Raw genomic sequence first — 17,974 nt, 5'->3', positions numbered from 1 at the left:
TATTCTAAGCTCCCTAGATGATTCCTGGAATATGATTGTTGCCAGCTTAGAATCAATGCCAGAAAGAGAGCTTACTTTGCATTATCTTACTGGGAGGCTTCTCGAAGAGGAGCAGAAATGGACTGATAAAGCACAGGAATGTGCCCGTGCAAAAATAAGCTTGCGAGGAAAAAAAAGACATGGAGGAGGCAGCGACCAGCGGAGGAGTAGAGAGAGCTCTGGCTGTAAAGCGATGCTACAGATGTGGATCAACACAGCATCTGAAAAGAAATTGTATGGCTCAGCTGCAAGAAGGGGCTGAGAAACCCAGGAACCAGCGATTAACAAGAGGCAAACGTCAGCAGTTTGTTTCAGTGGTGAGAGCAGTTGATGAGCTGCAAAAGGAAACCTGGCTCCTAGACTCTGGATCCAGCCAGCATATCTCCAACAGAAAAGAAGATTTTGTGACTTTGAATCCAACTTCTAAAGACCATGTTAGTTTGGCAGATGGAAAGAAATCTGCAGTTCATGGTCAAGGGCAAGTGTTTGTGCCAAGCATGAACAAAACATTTGATGGGGTATTACTGGTGCCAGGCTTAGAGTACAATCTTTTAAGTGTTTCCTCTCTTACACAGGATGGATATTCTGTGTTATTTAAAGGAATGTATTGCAAAGTAGAAAAAAATGGAATTCTCTGTGCGAAAGGTGTGTTAAAGGACAGGCTGTATGTCATGTTACCTAAAGAAAATATCTCTGATAATGTAAATACTGCAATGTATAACAAACCAGTGCATGATAATTGTATACATTTACTTCATAGAAGGTTAGGTCATGCAAATTTCAGAGCTTTGGCCAAAATGCCTGAAATGTGTGAAGGGTTAAACATAAAACAGTGTGGCAAGTATTTGGATTGTGCTGCGTGCAAAGTATCAAAATCAAAGGCTTACCCTGTTAGTAAACAGAGTAATAGGTCAACGAAAAAACCATTTGAATTGGTGCATGCAGATTTAATTGGTCCACTGCCACAAAGCCTAGGAGGGGCAAAATATGTACTGGTAATAGTAGATGATTTTACAAGGTATGGGTTCTGCTATTTGCTCAAATCCAAAAATGAAACGTTTGAGACATTTAAAAGCTGGGTTGCTTGGGTGGAGAGGAGGTTTTCCTACAAAGTGGCTCAGTTACAAACAGATAGAGGAGGAGAGTTTCTTGCAGGTGTTTTTCAACGTTGGCTGAAGCGGCAAGGCATTTGGCATCGCAAAACAAACCCATACTCCCCCAGTGAGAATGGTGTGGCAGAACGGAGGAATGGTGTGTTACAAACCATGAAGGACTCACTGTTACAGGATTCAGGATTGTCAAAGCATTTCTGGGGGGAGGCTATCTTAACAGCGAATTATATACTGAATAGATTATGGAGTTCTGTCATGAACAACACTCCATATTATCTGCTGTTTGGAAAGAAACCAGTGTTGTCTCATTTAAGAGTATTTGGTTGTTACGCATGGGTGCATATACCAAAGGGACAAAGAAGAAAGGGTCAGCCTAAGGCAAGGAAACTGAGATTTGTTGGATACCAACCTGGTTCTAAGGCATATAGATTTGCACTTAACAATGGGAAAGTTGTAATTTCCAGGTCAGCAGAGTTTGCAGAACAGGATGGTTGGGAGAGAATACATGCAAACACAGAGATAATCATGCCACTAAGTGATAGTGAGGAGACAGAACACAGTTTGCAGCCATCACAAGAATCAGCAAAGAGTCCAGAAAAGAAAGCAGACATTCTAAGTCCTAAAGTAGAGAGAGAGGAGGGGGAAACTGAAATCTTTGTACCCAGGCGTTCTGAAAGGGCAACAAAAGGCATACCTCCAGAGCGATTCACTGTGGGGGAAGTGAGAGTGTGTCATGTAAGTTATGAACCTCAATGTTTAGAGGATGTGTTGGAATTGCCAAAAGCTGAATCTAAAAAATGGTTTGAGGCAATGGATGAGGAAATGCATTCAATGGCAAAATACAAGGTCTTTACACCAACACAGTTGCCTAAAGATCAGAAAGCAGTTGGCTGCAGATGGGTATACAAAAAGAAAGTTCTAGTGTCTGGTAAAGTAAAATACAAGGCACGTTTAGTAGCACAGGGATTTACACAAAGAAAGCACTTGAACTTTGATGAGACCTATGCACCTACTGTTAGGTCAGAGAGCGTAAGATTAGCTTTGAAATTGGCAGCATTAAAGAAATTTGAAGTCAATCATTTTGACATCACAACTGCTTACCTAAATGCAGAACTAAAGGAAAATATTTTCATGATGGAGGCTCCTGGGTATGAAAGTGGAAAAACAGGAATGGTGTATAAATTGAACAAAGCCATTTATGGTCTAAAACAGTCAGCCAGAAACTGGAATCAATGTTTAGATGAAGTTTTACAATCTCAAGGTTTTAAAAGAAGCTTGGCAGATCCATGTGTGTATACCAAGGGAACAGGAGAAAAACAAATGATTTTGTTAGCTTTTGTGGATGATCTTTGTTTGATGGCAAGTAAAAAGGAACAAATTCAAGACTTTGAAAAGGAAATTGGTAAAGAATTTCAATTGAAAGATTTGGGAAATATTAAAAACTATCTTGGAGTTGAAATTGAAAGGGCACAAGATGGCAGTTTTCTGCTAAACCAAAAACAGAAAATTGAGCAATTATTAAAAGAATATAACATGGACAATTGCAAAAGTGTCCAAACTCCAATGGTAGTAGATTTTCAAAAGAATATAGGTGATACGTATTTTCAAGACCCAGACCTTTATCAATCTATCATTGGAAGTCTGTTGTACCTGGCACAATGGTCAAGACCAGACATATCCAATGCAGTGAGCATTCTGAGTAGATTGGTGGCAAAACCCACAACAAATGCATGGCAAGCTGTAAAAAGAATAATGAGGTATTTAAAAGGCACTCAGGACAAATGCTTAAAATTAAGTTCATCAGGAACACCAAAACTGGAATGTTACGTGGATAGTGATTATGCTGGAGACAGAAGTGATAGAAAATCTACCACTGGCATTGTGGTAACATTTGCTGATTCCATAATTGGCTGGAAAGCAAGGAAACAAAATGCAATTTCTGTTTCTACTGCTGAGGCAGAATTTGCAGCACTATCTGAACTGTGTAACGAAATAGTGTGGTTCAAACAACTGTTGATAGATGTAAATGTGCCAATTGATAAACCAATAAAAGTAAATGAAGACAGCCAAACGTGTATCCAGATGGCTAAAACTGAAAGAATGCATGCCAGGAGTAAACATGTGGATATAAAATATTGTAATGTTAGACAATCTGTAAATAATGGACTGATAGATCTGGAATACTGTGAATCAGAAAATAATGTAGCAGATCTGATGACTAAACCATTATGTGCAAAAAAGCATCAAGAGTTAATTGAGAAACTGAATATGGTAAATCACAATATGTAAACTGTTTTGTGTATGTTCATTCAGGTCAGTAAAATGGAGGGGTGTCAGTGTATTCACTGTAAGTAAAAAGGATTTTACAGACCTGAATGGTAAGGGTTAACCAAGCTCCTGAAATGAAGAGAGCTAATTGCATCAGCCAGGGTGTGCTGATTAGCAGCACCTGGGATGTTGCTGGTCAGGTTGAAAACCCTGTGTATATATTCTGTAGGTAATGTTCATGTTGTGGTTGGGTAGTTGATGTAGTCGGTGGTGGATGGTTGCTAGAAAATATATTTATGATTAATTGGACCAGCAGACTCTGTGTCTTTCTTTGGACTGGAAGAAGGGAAGCGCGTACTCTGAATCAAGCTTAAGTACAGATAACTGCACTGCTGACACCCACTCCTGGCTCTTTTTGACACTTCCTTCCTGTCTTCTCCACTCTCAAGAACTAGGGTCAAACTAGACATGCACAACAATCTCATATTTTTAACCACAATTTGTTTTCAAATCTGTCATAAAACTAGAGAATGAAAAACCAAATAAGAGCGTGTGTATGTTAAACATGGGTTTGTCTCATTCATATATAAAGCAGGAGTCGCACACACAAAGAAGGGTGCATGGGGGAGTGAAATCCAAACCCCTTCCTCACCATTCCTTGCTGTGCTTCGCTGCTTTTAAATAGGTTTCTCTCAGCTCAGCAGGGAGAAAATTGCTTACAGCAAGAGTGCAGTGAGGAAAGGTGGGCGAGTGAGAGGCAGGATTCCCTTCCCTTCCCTTCCTGCTCCTTTTTCTGTAAAGACTAGGCCCCACCCCCACTTCATATGTCAGAGAGGCAAACACATGCTTAACATGCACACGGTTGTCCTGAACATCTAGTTTGGCTCTGAGATTGTATGCTCCATGAGAGCAGGGACCTGTCTTTTTCGCTTGGCAACTGTGTGAAATGCCATGGACCTCAGAGATGTAGCAATGATTTCCCTTCACCCTGGAAATCATTTAGCAACACACAACCTTAGGTTTGGCTTCCACAGGCCTTAAATTTGATATACTTATTCTGCATTTCTTTCATTAGAAGTATTAAGGAGAATAGAGAACCAGCACATTCCTGGACAAACCTCAGGGATTAGGCTATGCTACATCTGGTGCACAGTAAATTAACAAGCCAGTTTCAACAGGCTTGATCTTCTGGGAAAAGACAGACAAAAGCCCAAACTACAAGCTAAGCAAAAAAATCAGAAACTGATAACCTTGCAAGTTGCATTTTCAGTATTTTGTGCATGAGCCACAAACAAAGAATTAAGAACTACACAAATAAAAGTTATTATTGAAGCAATTAATTTTTTTTTAAAAAAAACAACCACCCTAAAACCCACAGCTTGTGAAATGTCCTTTGTGGTAGATGGTCCTGTGATATCAAACCCCTGTTTTTGCTTCATCCCAGCACAAAAATTTGTAAGGAACAAAATGTTTTAGAATACCAAGTATTTGTGGTCGCCAAAGCATTCACAGCGTTCAGTGGACAGACCCTATAAAGCATGTGCTTCTTTCCAATAAACAAATATTCAGGGGAGATGGCCCACATGGCAGAGTTTGCAGCAACACTTGATACTTCCAAGGCTTCAGAATGTCACAGAATGATTTTATGCCTCTGCTGTTGAGAAGATAAATAACAGAAACTTCCTGTCTAATCCCATAGCCGTTATCAGCCAACCATAAATGGACAATTACGTGTACACCACATGAATTATTAAGGCAATTGGCAGAAACTTCACAGTTTGCGCCGACAATGGGGCATTTCCACTTCCTTCTAGAGTAGGTGGCTAGTCGGTGCAAAAAGTCCGACGGATGTCCATTCTGATTTTCTTTGAATTTTCTTTTCCTTGATAAACATTTCAAGCAGATGATTGGCAGTTCATTCTCCTCTTACTTCACTACACTACATTAGATAAAGAGATCCATATGCTTGGCCCACCAGCTTTAATTCTGAATCAAGGGCCTCCACTTCGGCTGATGTGGGATGAATAGTTCCTCTTTAAACAGGAACAATATAGTGTTGGGGAACCTTGTGGCAAACTGCTAGCTTCTGCCCGTGTGTAGATAAGTTCCCTGCACAATTGCACCTGTCTGTGCGGAGCAGTGTTGAAGAGTGTGAATCAACTAAAAAGTACCTCCAAAAGCCTTCTGATTAGGCATGGAATGTCCACACACCCTATATGGTGTGTGTATGGTAGTGGTGGTGTCATAGCCAGATATCTAAGAACACACAACCTTTGCCTCTTTTCATTTATGAGTATACTCTTCTGTTCCATCAGCATAACGTATTCTAACATCCATCTGTCTACAGAAGCTGCAATGTGGCTAAACAGCGCAGTGAGGAAAGGTGTGTCAGGGAGGGTGGCGGCAGGTTACACAGAAAAAGGCCAAATACTCCTTTTTCTGTAAAGAGTAGGCCCCACCCCCATTTTATACATGAACAAGGCAAACAGATCTTTAAACATACACGGAGTTGGCCAGCACATCTATTCAAACCTGTTTAAGCTTTTAACTTCTCTCTGTCTCTCTTTCTCTCTCAAAATGGGCAGCGATTCCACTAAACCATCCACAAATCCTACAATGTGGGATCTCTTACTTCTCAACATGTTGAGCTCAATGGAAGGAAACCTGGGACTAGATACAACATCGCCCTTTTCATCTGTGGGATAATCTTTTGCTTGAGTCTTGGGAATGCGTGAGAACTAAGCAGGATCTACACTACTGCTTTAAAATGATTTATAATAGTAGTGACAACTGTTGCGGCCCAGGACACACTCCCTATACAGTTTTCAAACTGTTTTCAAAGTGTCATATCCTGCTTGGTGTAGATCTGGCCCTGGTGTGGAAAGGGAGCTTGGCTTGGCTCTGGATGGCCTACAGTGGTGTCCCCTCTGTGTCATAGAGTCATTGCGTGGATATGGTGTGGAGATAAGAGGATAAAAACTAGCCTAGTGGTGTCAAGAGCAGAGTTGGACATTGTACACATTGCCTGCAACAAGGCAGTGAGAGGTTGCTATTGCACTCATGTCCTGCTTCTGGGCTTCCCAGGGGCATCTGACTGGCCACTGTGGGGGGAAATGGTGGACTACATAGACTTTGGGTCTGATCCAGCGTAGATCTTATGTTCAGTTTGCAAAGCGTAATTGGCATTCAGCATGGGCAGACTGTGTCCAACTGGCTGGATCCAATGACAGTCTAACTTAAGTCCCATTCATTTCAACTGGTGTACTCTAACACTGAATACAACCTTATCTTTGCTCCCATTGTGGTAAGTCACTACGAGCACTGAGGTGGAGACAAAGATGTTTGGGGGACTTATCAGTTCGCTTTCAAGTGTTATCCAGACCAAGTAAAGTCAGCATTTTCAGAACCTGAACAGATTACTTGCATTCTAATGCAGGAAGCTGACATTATTTTCAAAGTTTTATCTCTCCAAAAATGAGCCAAGTCACCATAATGATATTGGGATTTACCTCACTTTCGTTGCAGCAGATGATGTCAGAATGGGTATAAAATTGTGGATCTAAGTCAGCAAGAGCTGGAGCAGGATTAAATAAAGTCTTCACTGTAAGAGAATGGAAAATGTTGTCAATGGCATGTAATGCTTGAATACAAATAATTGGCCAGAAACCAGCAAACACTGTGTTGTTATGGCTAAAGCATTTTCACCTCTCCATTTCCATCCTCCCACATGTACAAATTAGTTACAGACACACAAAACTGCAGTGAAATATCCCATTTTCTGATGTTGCAAAACAGAGTGCAATTCTGGATTGTAATAACAATGGTTCGGTTGATGATTTCAGAAAAATATTATAGCCCAGACTTGATAATCATGCCTCTGTCATCAAAGAGGGAATATTAATTAGCCACAAACACCCCACACTTGCAACCTTCATCTAGAGAGAACCTTTAAAGCAATGTTTCCTCCATGAGAGGCTGTTGTTGTCCCATGAGGAAGTCAACTAGGATATACAGTTCATGGTGGATGTAGCCACAGTGTAAACTGGGTGGAGTTTGCAGCATTGCAAGACCACATGAAATTTAGCTGAGGGCGATATGCTGGCTCCAGGTTCCACCCCAACCTGTTTCAAAACATGAAAAACATGCCCTTGCTGGATACAGCTGGGCTTTCTCTTCATTCAAAGGAAAACATTTTGGTTGCTCTGGCTGTTTCCGCTTCTGCAATCCAATTCCTATTTAGCAGCCATTAACGCCTCCTCTATATCGATTAACACATCAGCAGACAGTGAATCTGAAGTGTTTACAGTTAATAGGACAACACTGTAAGGCACTAAAGTGCATTCTATTATTATTTTGGCAATTTGTAAGCAGATGGAGCTACTGTTCTACCTGCTGTAAGGAAAATAGCAAGCAAAAGAATGACAAACTCTGTGGAGGACCTGAAAGTGATGATGAAACTGGGCAAGGGGAAAGATATGCCCAGTTATGCTTAGGATTACTTGACTTATGAATGCTTGCCAACATATTCAATAATTAGGCTAATACTATGCCCATTGACTTTGAATCTGGTTAGCTTAGTGAGGTATTATAGCTGTCATGACTGCCATTTTTCTAGGTAGAAAGATGGGGTACAAACCAATCAACCAAACAAACAATAAATAAAGATCTGTGTCCAACAATTGGCTTTGAACCCCTTGTTTAAATATCTACTAATTAGGGTAATATTTTCCAAATGTGTTGAGTATTCACAAATGCTATTTATTTTACTAAAAACACATTGTGTGTGGATACCTAAATTAAAAACTAGGGGTAGTATCCAATGCAGCCCCCATTCTAGTGACACACACCAGATCCTCAACCAAATGGAAAGAAGCCCAAATTCTCTTTTATTTATTTATTTCAATTGTACCCTGCTTTTCTACTAAAAAAACTCACTCAAGGCAGCTAACGGCACTCATTTCCAGAGCAGGTCAGGTCAGCATATCTCTTGAAAGGGAGTTCTGATGAACTCCTTGTCCCAGAAACAAGTGTTTCCACTCATTTCTGAGGTTCCTTTAGGGAGCAATATCTTCCTGTTGCACTGATGGAGGAGCAATGGAAACAGTGGAAGCACACTGGTAGTACTGGATACTGCCCGTTATGTAAGGGGTTGGAAGTTTGGTTCCGTGATCATTTCTTTATATCAAAATTCTTGTTATATGAAAGGCAGCCTGAACTATCAGCAGCCATGAAATTAGTTTCATGTTGGGAACCAGGGGTTCATAGCATATAAACTGAAGTTGGTAAATACCGGGTAGGATAATAATCAAACTGTGGATCAGTGGCCAGATCCTTAAACAAATGATACAACACCGCCCTACCCCCCAAGCCCCCAAAACAAGCAAGGGTATTTTTCTACCTCATGATAATTTACCTCTGTGTTTGTGTATTTAATTTACTACATCATAAAACCATCCCTAGGACCATCAGCGTGGAGCCCATCCTGTCTATCTCATCATGATGTTGGTCTGTTCCACCTTGTGATCAGATTGAGTGGTTCAAGCACAAGCAAGATATTCTAGACAAGAGTTCCAGTTTGAGGCAAGACTCTAGATAGCTCCAGGCAGACCTCAGGCTAGACTCTGAAAAAGGCTCTCTTTCTCAATGCTTGGCAGAGAAAAGCACTTATCTCCAATCAGCTGCTGATTAGAGCTTTCCCCTGCAGGGCAGAGGGGCCTGGCCACTCCCGCTTCTTCTGAGACCTGTTTTGCAGAGACTTGCCCTGCTTACTTCTGAATAGATAGACAGGCTTGATATTTGGGATGCTATTTGAATGTGCTGCTGAGTGATTCAGCCCTCCTTACTTCTGAACAGACATAGAGAAGCTTGTCCTGCTTATTTCCGAGTAAACATGTGGCTCAAGTTCACTTTTGAGTAGACATGCTTCCAATAATAATAATAATAATAATAATAATAATAATAATAATAATTTACCTGCCTCTCCCTCTGGATCGAGGCGGGGAACAACATAGAATACAAAAATATTATAAAATACATAAAACTGATTAAAACATATAAAAACTAATACATAATTAAAATAACAGCCAGACATCTTTAAATTCGACTGGGTAGGCCTGCTGGAAGAGATCAGTCTTTATAGTTTTTTTATATTCAGAAAGACTATTGAGTAGGAGGATCTCTCCTGGCAGGTCATTCCACAATTTGGGAGTGGCAGAAGAGAAGGTCCTCTGGGTAACAGTTCTTAATCTAGTTTTTGCAATGATGGAATATGGGGAGTGGGTGGATTTCCCCCCCAGCTGTTTCCACTTCTGCCCCACACCCACTCCCCACCGAAGGCAGCCCCTGGGCTACTCCAAAATGAAATCCAGGGCAAAAAAAAGGTGCCCACACTTCAGCTAGAGACTCAAACACAAGCAGAAACAGAGAATCCTAGACTGAGGTTTGAAAAGGGCTAGGACACAGCCTGGGTGGTCAGCTCCACCTTCACTGGGAGAAGCCTCTTGGGATTAAAGGGGCTTGCCTTCTTTAGCACCTGTCGGCTCCAATGGTGTCAGGAGGACAGTTGTTCGCTGTGATTTCTGGGCTGGAATCTTCAGACTCTGAGGATATACCATATACACAGTATGACCTCCTCAGGCTGGGAAGGTGCTGGCAAGATGGGCTCCTTACTTGCGACCATTTACCTCCTCACAACGCTTTCCTGGGAGGATACCATGTGACAGAATGGCCTCCTTCCAGGGACATTGGTGGGGGTGGAGGGAATGGCTGCCACCGCTGCCCACTAGGGGCAGCTATATCCCCTTCTCCACAATTCCCCTAGAAGGTAGCCCAAGCTGTCTGGACGGCACCAGTTTGCTGAGCCCTGGCCTAGAATCATTGTATGAGGAAAGGTGGGTAAAGCAATGCTTCTCTTCAGAAACTACAAAGAAGCCAGGGCCTGAAACTGTGCATCCTCAGCTCTTTTGCATTTCAAGTGGTAAAAGTTGAACAGCAATAGAAGTGCTGAAATCTAAGTGGTGTGCTGGATTTAACAACCAGCCGTGGCACCATGCCAATCCAAACAGAGGCCAGTACTACACCCGCAGAAAAGCTGCCATGGGGCTCTGTAATGACAAGTAGTTGGACAATGACACATGTGTGACAGTGTGATGCTGTCAATTCGGAGCCTATAAAAATTAAAGCAAGTGAATGGGAACAAGAGGGCTTACAGCCACCCGCTTCCGTTTCCTCAGTCCCCTCTTTCTTCTGAGCTTGGCATCTGGGCGCTCATCTGTTAAACACAAATAGTCTAGTGTGCTTCCTAACATAAACTGCTGCATTAAACATGAGGAGTCGGCAGACGAAAGGAAAGGAAATGCCACTAACACGCTGCAGCTGGGAGGGTGTTCATGATTTCGCAGTGTTAGCAAAGTGTTTATGGAGATTTGATTATACAAGGCGGTGCAACATGTTTTGCCTGTCATCTGGGGCAAAGGTGATCTGAGTGTTGTTGGGGGTATGGGTCTCACCATGACGAAAAATGGAACAGACTCCTAGGGTGTTTCCTAACTTTTGATGAGGCAGTCTCTTGAGCTAAGCTGCCAGTGCCATTTTTGCTCAGCCAATGGGATTTGTGTTTTTTTTACTTCAACACTTGCTTGAAATGATAAAGCATTTATTAATTCTTCCTATTAAAAAAAAGCCAAGGACCTTGTAGTCCCTTAAAGATTAAGCCATTTATTATGGCATAAGCTTCCATGGATCAGAGTCCACTTCATCAGATGCATGAGGCCGCACTTACTTGGAAATTTGCGCCACTGAAATAAATGGATCTTCTAAGTAAATGTCTTAGTTACTTGTAGTCTAAGTAGATTGCAGATTATAGGAGGAAGCAACCTCCGGAGGGCAAACTGTGCTTGTCTGTTGTAGCAAACGCAACAAGGGTCTTGTAGCATTTATAGGCTAGCAAATTTATCATCATTATCATTATTATCATTAACATTTATATACCTACTCCTTTGAGGAAAAAGTCATCAATGCAATGCACAGCAATTTAAAACAATACAACGTTCTACATAATTTAACAGACTAAATCAAAAAGATGTGTCTTCACCTTTTTAAAAGCTGATCAAGCGGATGCTAATCAAAGTTCTTGGGGGAGCGCGTTCCACAGTTTGGGAGTGACACAGGAGAAAGCCCTTTCTTGTGTGCCCGACAAACGAGCCTGTGTTAGTAACAGTGCCCTCAAAAGACCCTCTCCCGCAGATATGAATGACCAGGCAAGTTCATCTCGAGATGCGGGTCTCTCAGATAGCCAGGTCCTAGGCTGTTTAGGGCTTCAAATGTCAAAAGGAACACCTTGAATTGAGCCAAGAAAGCAATGGGAAACTAGTACAGGTCTTTTCAAGAGATGTGCAATATAGTCCTGATACTGAGAACTGGTTAGCAGCCTAGCTGATGCATTTTGCACCAACTGAAGTGTTCAGATACTCTTTAAGGAGTAGCCCCACATAGACTGCAATGCAGTAGTCTAAGAGTGATGTATCTAACACATGGCTAACTGTTGCCAAGTCAGATCGACTCAGGAAGGATTGCAGCTGAGTGTAAGTGTGTAATGCGTAAGTGTGCAAATGCATTCCCTACCGCTGCCAGCTCCTGAAGATCCAGAGTCAGGATAGGATTATGGAATACTCCCAAACTATGGAACTGATCTTTCAAGGGGACCATAACCCCTTTCAGAATGGGTTGTATCCCAATCCCCCGCTGCCTGTGGGAAACCCACAAGTAGTACATGAGAGCAATAATACCACCCTGCTCACATTCTCCACAGGGACATACTAGAGGGAGCATACAGCCGCCATGACTAGTAGCCTTGTCCTTCAGCACAAGAGCTGGGTGTTGTCAGCTCTATCATATTATGGCATAGAAGACCAGGACTCACTTCACTAGATGATCTGATATTTTGTTCTGCCAAAGTAAGTTGTTGACCAGGAGGCTGGCCAATGATAACACTAACGGGATAAAAGTATAAAGAAACATCGGAAAGAATGCCTTTATTCTTCAGGTTTCTCCAGCTGCAGCAGTGCTGGTGCAACTGACCAGTATAATAACATCTGTAGACCAGATGTCAACTGTGTCAATCCCCAAACTGTTTAATTTGACTCTTTTAAGGGTAAAATGTTTAAAATAATAAATCGTAAATACATAACTACTGATAAGTCAAACCTACTAACACATATGAAGATCAGGATGGTGTAGTGTATAGCCTTCCTCAACCTGGTGCTCTCCGTGTGTTTTGGACTTCAATTCCAATCAGCTCCAGCCAGCATGGAATGCTGGGAGTTGTAGCCCCAAACATCTAGAGGTCACTAGGGTGGGGAAGGCTGGTGTAGTGGCTGGAGTATTGGAACTGAATCTTGGAGATCCAGGTTCAAAGCCTCAGTCAGCCACAAAACTATCTTGGTGACACTGGGCCAGTCACTTCTCTCAACCTAGCCTTGCGAGGATAAAAGAAAAATATACTGCTCTGAGCAACTTGAAGGGAAGGAAGAATAAAAATGTTAACTGGGTAGGCAGAGAGACAGACTGGCCTTCTACCTGCCTGTATGGCTGCTGTGAACATCCAGACATACCCTCCTGGTGGGGTTCAAGATTGCAAAGGTCTGGTCCTTTAGTACCCTAGTGCCTACTCTCTGAAACTACCTACCACTACCAATCAGACAAGCGTTAACCCTTCTGAATTTTCAGCACCGACCGTAAAACATACTTTTTCCAACAAACCTTCCCAGGAAAGTAATATTGTCTTCTCTATACAGTAATAATATACAGTATTTAATTATGATCTTATAGTGTGTTTTTGAGCGTCAACAAATGAGGGGAAATCACATTTCCTTACCGTTGCTTCTCCGCCCATGCTTTTGTCCCTCATTACATCTTCATTCTTCTCGGAGGGGAAAGAGAAGGTAAACAAAGACCAAGTGGCCCATTCAGGGGGAGTTGTTATCATGCCGCTTTTACTGCACACAGTAGGAGATCGCAGCACATTCCATTTTTAAAAAAAGTCGGATTAAAAGGGGTCTATTTTGTTACAGAAAATGAGTGGAAGGAGTGGGAGGCGGATGTCATCATCTAAAAGAAGTGCTCACATCCGTAAGTGGGCAGTAACGAACGAGCAATAAAACGCTCATCTGATGAACCTCTTTGTTCATTGCTTAGCTTTTTTTTTATGGAAGTGATACAAAAATATTTCATATTTTCATATACACACACACAGATACCTCTAAATTCAGAGGCAATAGTGAGAGAGGATGATTGTCTTACCAGAATGCTGGTCTAGATAGACTCTTGGTCTGATCCAACAGGGCTCTCTTTAAGTACCTACAAGCAAGCGAGTAACTTTTATGACCACTTTCCAGATGGGGAATTGTGGCCAAGGTACAAAGTTGCCCATGCTGATCCAGTGAAAGTGCAGCTGAGCTTGCTGGCCCAAATCGTTCCATGCTTCTGAATTCCAGTCACCCTTCTTTACCCCATTGTTCTGAAGCACCGCTGCCTTGAAACGATGCAAACTTAAGTAAGCTGTGAACAAAGCTTTCAGCCACATTGTTAAGGTTACCTCCGCTGGTGTGTGCTATTTTCAGGGCTTCCAGAGAAATAGCCGGGGTTACTTCCAGTTGGCAGACCATTACTTTGGCTTCAGAGATGACATGAGCAGCCCTCTTTAAGTCATCAGAACTCAGAAGCAAATTTGCTCCCGCAACAATGACAATAAAGTTTTGCCCTAAAAAAAGAAGTAGGGAAAATAGAATTTTAACATGAATTCAAAGTAAATATGTACTGGCTCTTCTCCGGCACCTAAAAGGCAGAGCAAAGGGGATGGATTCCATCCATGCTCTTGTACAGCTCCCCTTCATTTCAACTGAGCTTCCACAAGAGAACATCCTGCTCGTTTATAGTCAAACAAAATAATTGTGGTTCAGGCTTTTGTACGGCTAAAGCATATTTCAGCAGATATTATTGCAGTGGGTTGGAAAGGCAAAATGTTATGTTACCAATTCCCAAATGTTACATGAGAGCAATGCTGGATCAGACCAAAGGCTTATCTGATCTAGAATTCTGTTCACACAGTGACCAACCAGATGCCCTTGGGAAGCTCATAAGCAGGACATAAGCGCAACAGCATCATCTTGCACGGTTTCCCAGCAACCGGCATCCATAGGCATACTGCCCGTTATACAGTGAAGGTAATATATATCCATCATGATTAGGTGGTTTATCCTCCATAACATTAATTAAGAGCATATTTCAGCTGAAATTTGTCAGTGGAACACCTCTTGGTCCTATTCTCTTAATTAAATTCAATGTTCCACCCCCTAAGTGGCAATTAGTTATCTGTCATTTTAGTGAAACGATCATAGACATAGTATAAATCCTTTGAGAGTAGCATGCAGGTGAATTGCTCAGGATTATACCGTGGCCCTTCTTGCTATACCAACTGCATCTATAGTTTCTAGCTCTGCAGAGAGATGCTGTCAAGAGCCATTTCATAATTAGAAACCACTGTGGATAATGGCAAAAAAAATCTTGAGTCTCTCAGCATCATCAGACGGGGTGGGGGTGGGGAGATCGCATTTCCTTACTGTCACTTTCCCCACTTCTGTCCCATGATACTTCCTTTTTCTTCACACAGGAGAAGAGTAAGTAAACAATGACCATGTGGGCCATGGAAAGGAGGACAGGGCCTCTGTATCTTTATCAGATGTATAGAAAAGAGAATTTCAGCAGGTGTCATTTGTATGCATGTAACAGCATCTGGTGAAATTCCCTCTTCAACACAACAGTGTGAACCACCCAGAGGGCTTTGGCTATTGGGCGATATAAAAATGTAATAAATAAATAAAACAAACAGTTAAAGCTTCAGGAGCCCTGCCCTCTTTTGTATCTGGTCAAGAGGGCAGGGCTGTTGTGATGAAGAGGGAATTTCACCAGGTACTTCATGCATACAAGTGACACCTGCGGAAATTCCCTTTTCAATACAATTGTTAAAGATACAGGAGCCCTGTCCTCCTTTTTACATAGTCACCCTAACCATGGAGAGCTGAGGCTTCAAAGCCTGCAGAGAGAGAGAGAAAGAAATGAATTTAATTCAATATAAAGTTACCATACAGGCCTAGCACCGGCCTAGCTTGTGGGGTTGTTGTGAGAGTGAGAGAGGAAAAAGAGAAATGAATTTAATTCATTTAAATGTTAATTCACAGGCTTAGCACCGGCCTCCTACTTTAAGATCATAGAATCATAGAATAGCAGAGTTGGAAAGGGCCTACAAGGCCATCAAGTCCAACCCCCTGCTCAATGCAGGAATCCTTAAAGCATCCCTGACAGATGGTTGTCCAGCTGTCTCTTGAAGGCCTCTAGTGTGGGAGAGCCCACAACCTCACCAGGCAACTGATTACATTGTCGTACTGCTCTAACAGTCAGGAAGTTTTTCCTGATGTCCAGCTGGAATCTGGCTTCCTTTAACTTGAGCCCGTTATTCCGTGTCTTGCACTCTGGGAGGATCGAGAAGAGATCCTGGCCCACCTCTGTGTGACAACCTTTTAAGTATTTGAAGAGTGCTCTCATGTCTCCCCTCAATCTTCTCTTCTCCAAGCTAAACATGCCCAGTTCTTTCAGTCTCTCTTCATAGGGCTTTGTTTCCAGACCCCTGATCATCCTGGTTGCCCTCCTCTGAACACGCTCCAGCTTGTCTGCGTCCTTCTTGAATTGTGGAGCCCAGAACTGGATGCAATACCCTAGATGAGGCCTAACCAGGGCCAAATAGAGGAACTAGTACCTCACATGATTTGGAAGCTATACTTTAATGCAGCCCAAAATAGCATTGGCCTTTCTTGTAGCCATATCGCACTGTTGGCTCATATTCAGCTTGCGATCTACAATAATTCCAAGATCCTTCTCGTTCGTAGCATTGCTGAGCCAAGTATCCCCCATCTTGTAACTGTGCATTTGGTTTCTATTCCCTAAATGTAGAACTTGGCATTTATCCCTATTAAATTTCATTCTGTTGTTTTCAGCCCAGCACTCCAGCCTATCAAGATCACTTTGAAGTTTGTTTCTGTCTTCCAGGGTATTAGCTATCCCACCCAATTTTGTGTCATCTGCAAATTTGATCAGCGTTCCCTGCACCTCCTCGTCCAAATCATTAATAAAAATGTTGAAGAGCACTGGGCCCAGGACTGAGCCCTGAGGTACCCCACTCGTTGCCACTCCCAGTTTGAGAAGGTTCCATTGATAAGTACTCTTTGAGATGTAGCCAACTGTGAATCCACCTAATAGTTGTTCCATCTAGCCTACTTTTAGCTAGTTTGTTAATCAGAATATCATGGGGCCCTTTGTCAAAAGCCTTGCTGAAGTCAAGATATATGACGTCCATAGCATTCCCACAGTCCACAAGGGAGGTTATCCTATCAAAAAATTAGATCAAATTAGTCTGACAGAATTTGTTCCTGACAAATCCATGTTGGCTTCTATTAATCACTGCATTGATTTCAAGGTGTTTACAGATAGACTTCTTTATAATCTGCTCCAGAATTTTCCCAGGGATGGATGTCAGACTGACTGGTCTGACTCTGTAGTTCCCAGGTTCCTCCTTTTTGCCCTTTTTGAAGATAGGGACAATGTGAGCCCTCCTCCAGTCGTCCGGCACCTCACCCGTCTTCCATGATTTTGCAAAGATAATAGACAAAGGTTCTGAGAGTTCTTCCGCTAGCTCCTTCATTACTCTAGGATGCAGTTCATTGGGCCCTGGAGATTTGAACTCATTCAAGATGATTACCTCGCAGACATATATTTTAGGGCGGGGGGGGGGGGGAAGCAATGCCGGGTGTATCAGCTAGTTTATTTTATTTCTATACCGCCCCATAGCCAAAGCTTTCTGGGTGGTTCACAAAAGTTTTAAATTGAAGATCATTAAAATACATTATACAAAGTACGAAAACTATTTACATAAAGAAATGGAAACAAATAACACACACAACAGACAACATACATCTAAAAACAAGTTTTAAACAAACAGTCAAAGACCTGATTAAAAACTCATTATATGCTGACAAATGTCTGATGGGAGAGGACAGTTTTAACCTAGGGCCCCAAAGATAACAGTGTTGGTGCCAGATGGGCCTCAGCATGGAAATCATTCCATAATTGAGGGGGCCACCACTGAGAAGGCCCTCTCCCTTGTTGCTGTCCTCCGAGCACATACCAGCGTATTTTAGCTTAAAGCTCTTACTGTAAGTAATTATTGTAAGTAAGCTGTACCAGAGGCATTTCAACCTTTCAGTAAAGGTGGGGGAAATGCACAAAAACCAGGAAGCCACTAAATGATTGGTAGTCAGGGAAAGGGAGGGGCCAGGGGGAGGGGAGGGGCTATGAGAACCAGATTTGGACCCTGGCCTGAGGTTCAGCATAGCTGCTTTAGGGACATCCTCCATAATAACAAACCCAGATGGTGCTCTCTATTCCAGATCAGTTACCTGCTCTGGCAGGGACCATCACTGAGGCTGAGGCAGTTGCTGAAGCGG

The 17,974-nt window shown here is 42.3% G+C and overlaps 1 protein-coding gene across 5 annotated transcripts in view; it reads right to left on the bottom strand.

Annotated features, from left to right (window-relative positions):
* Nucleotides 1-17,974, bottom strand: part of RBKS (ribokinase) — a 72,285-nt gene that overhangs the window by 24,036 nt on the left and 30,275 nt on the right. For 4 of the 5 annotated variants that reach the window (XM_063124172.1, XM_063124171.1, XM_063124173.1 and 1 more), the window contains 2 exons: nucleotides 14,014-14,178; nucleotides 6,929-7,020 (listed from right to left, as the gene is read on the bottom strand). In XM_063124172.1, the coding sequence (XP_062980242.1) occupies nucleotides 6,929-7,020; nucleotides 14,014-14,178 (257 nt within the window). The remainder of the gene's footprint in view (nucleotides 1-6,928; nucleotides 7,021-14,013; nucleotides 14,179-17,974) is intronic. The other variant, XM_063124174.1, reaches the window with a different exon arrangement.

This window comes from Elgaria multicarinata, chromosome 4 (genome assembly GCF_023053635.1).
Source record: "Elgaria multicarinata webbii isolate HBS135686 ecotype San Diego chromosome 4, rElgMul1.1.pri, whole genome shotgun sequence".
NCBI classification, from domain to species: Eukaryota; Metazoa; Chordata; class Lepidosauria; order Squamata; family Anguidae; genus Elgaria; species Elgaria multicarinata.
Note: the sequence above shows the minus strand (reverse complement) of the source record. Positions and strands in the feature narration are given on the sequence as shown.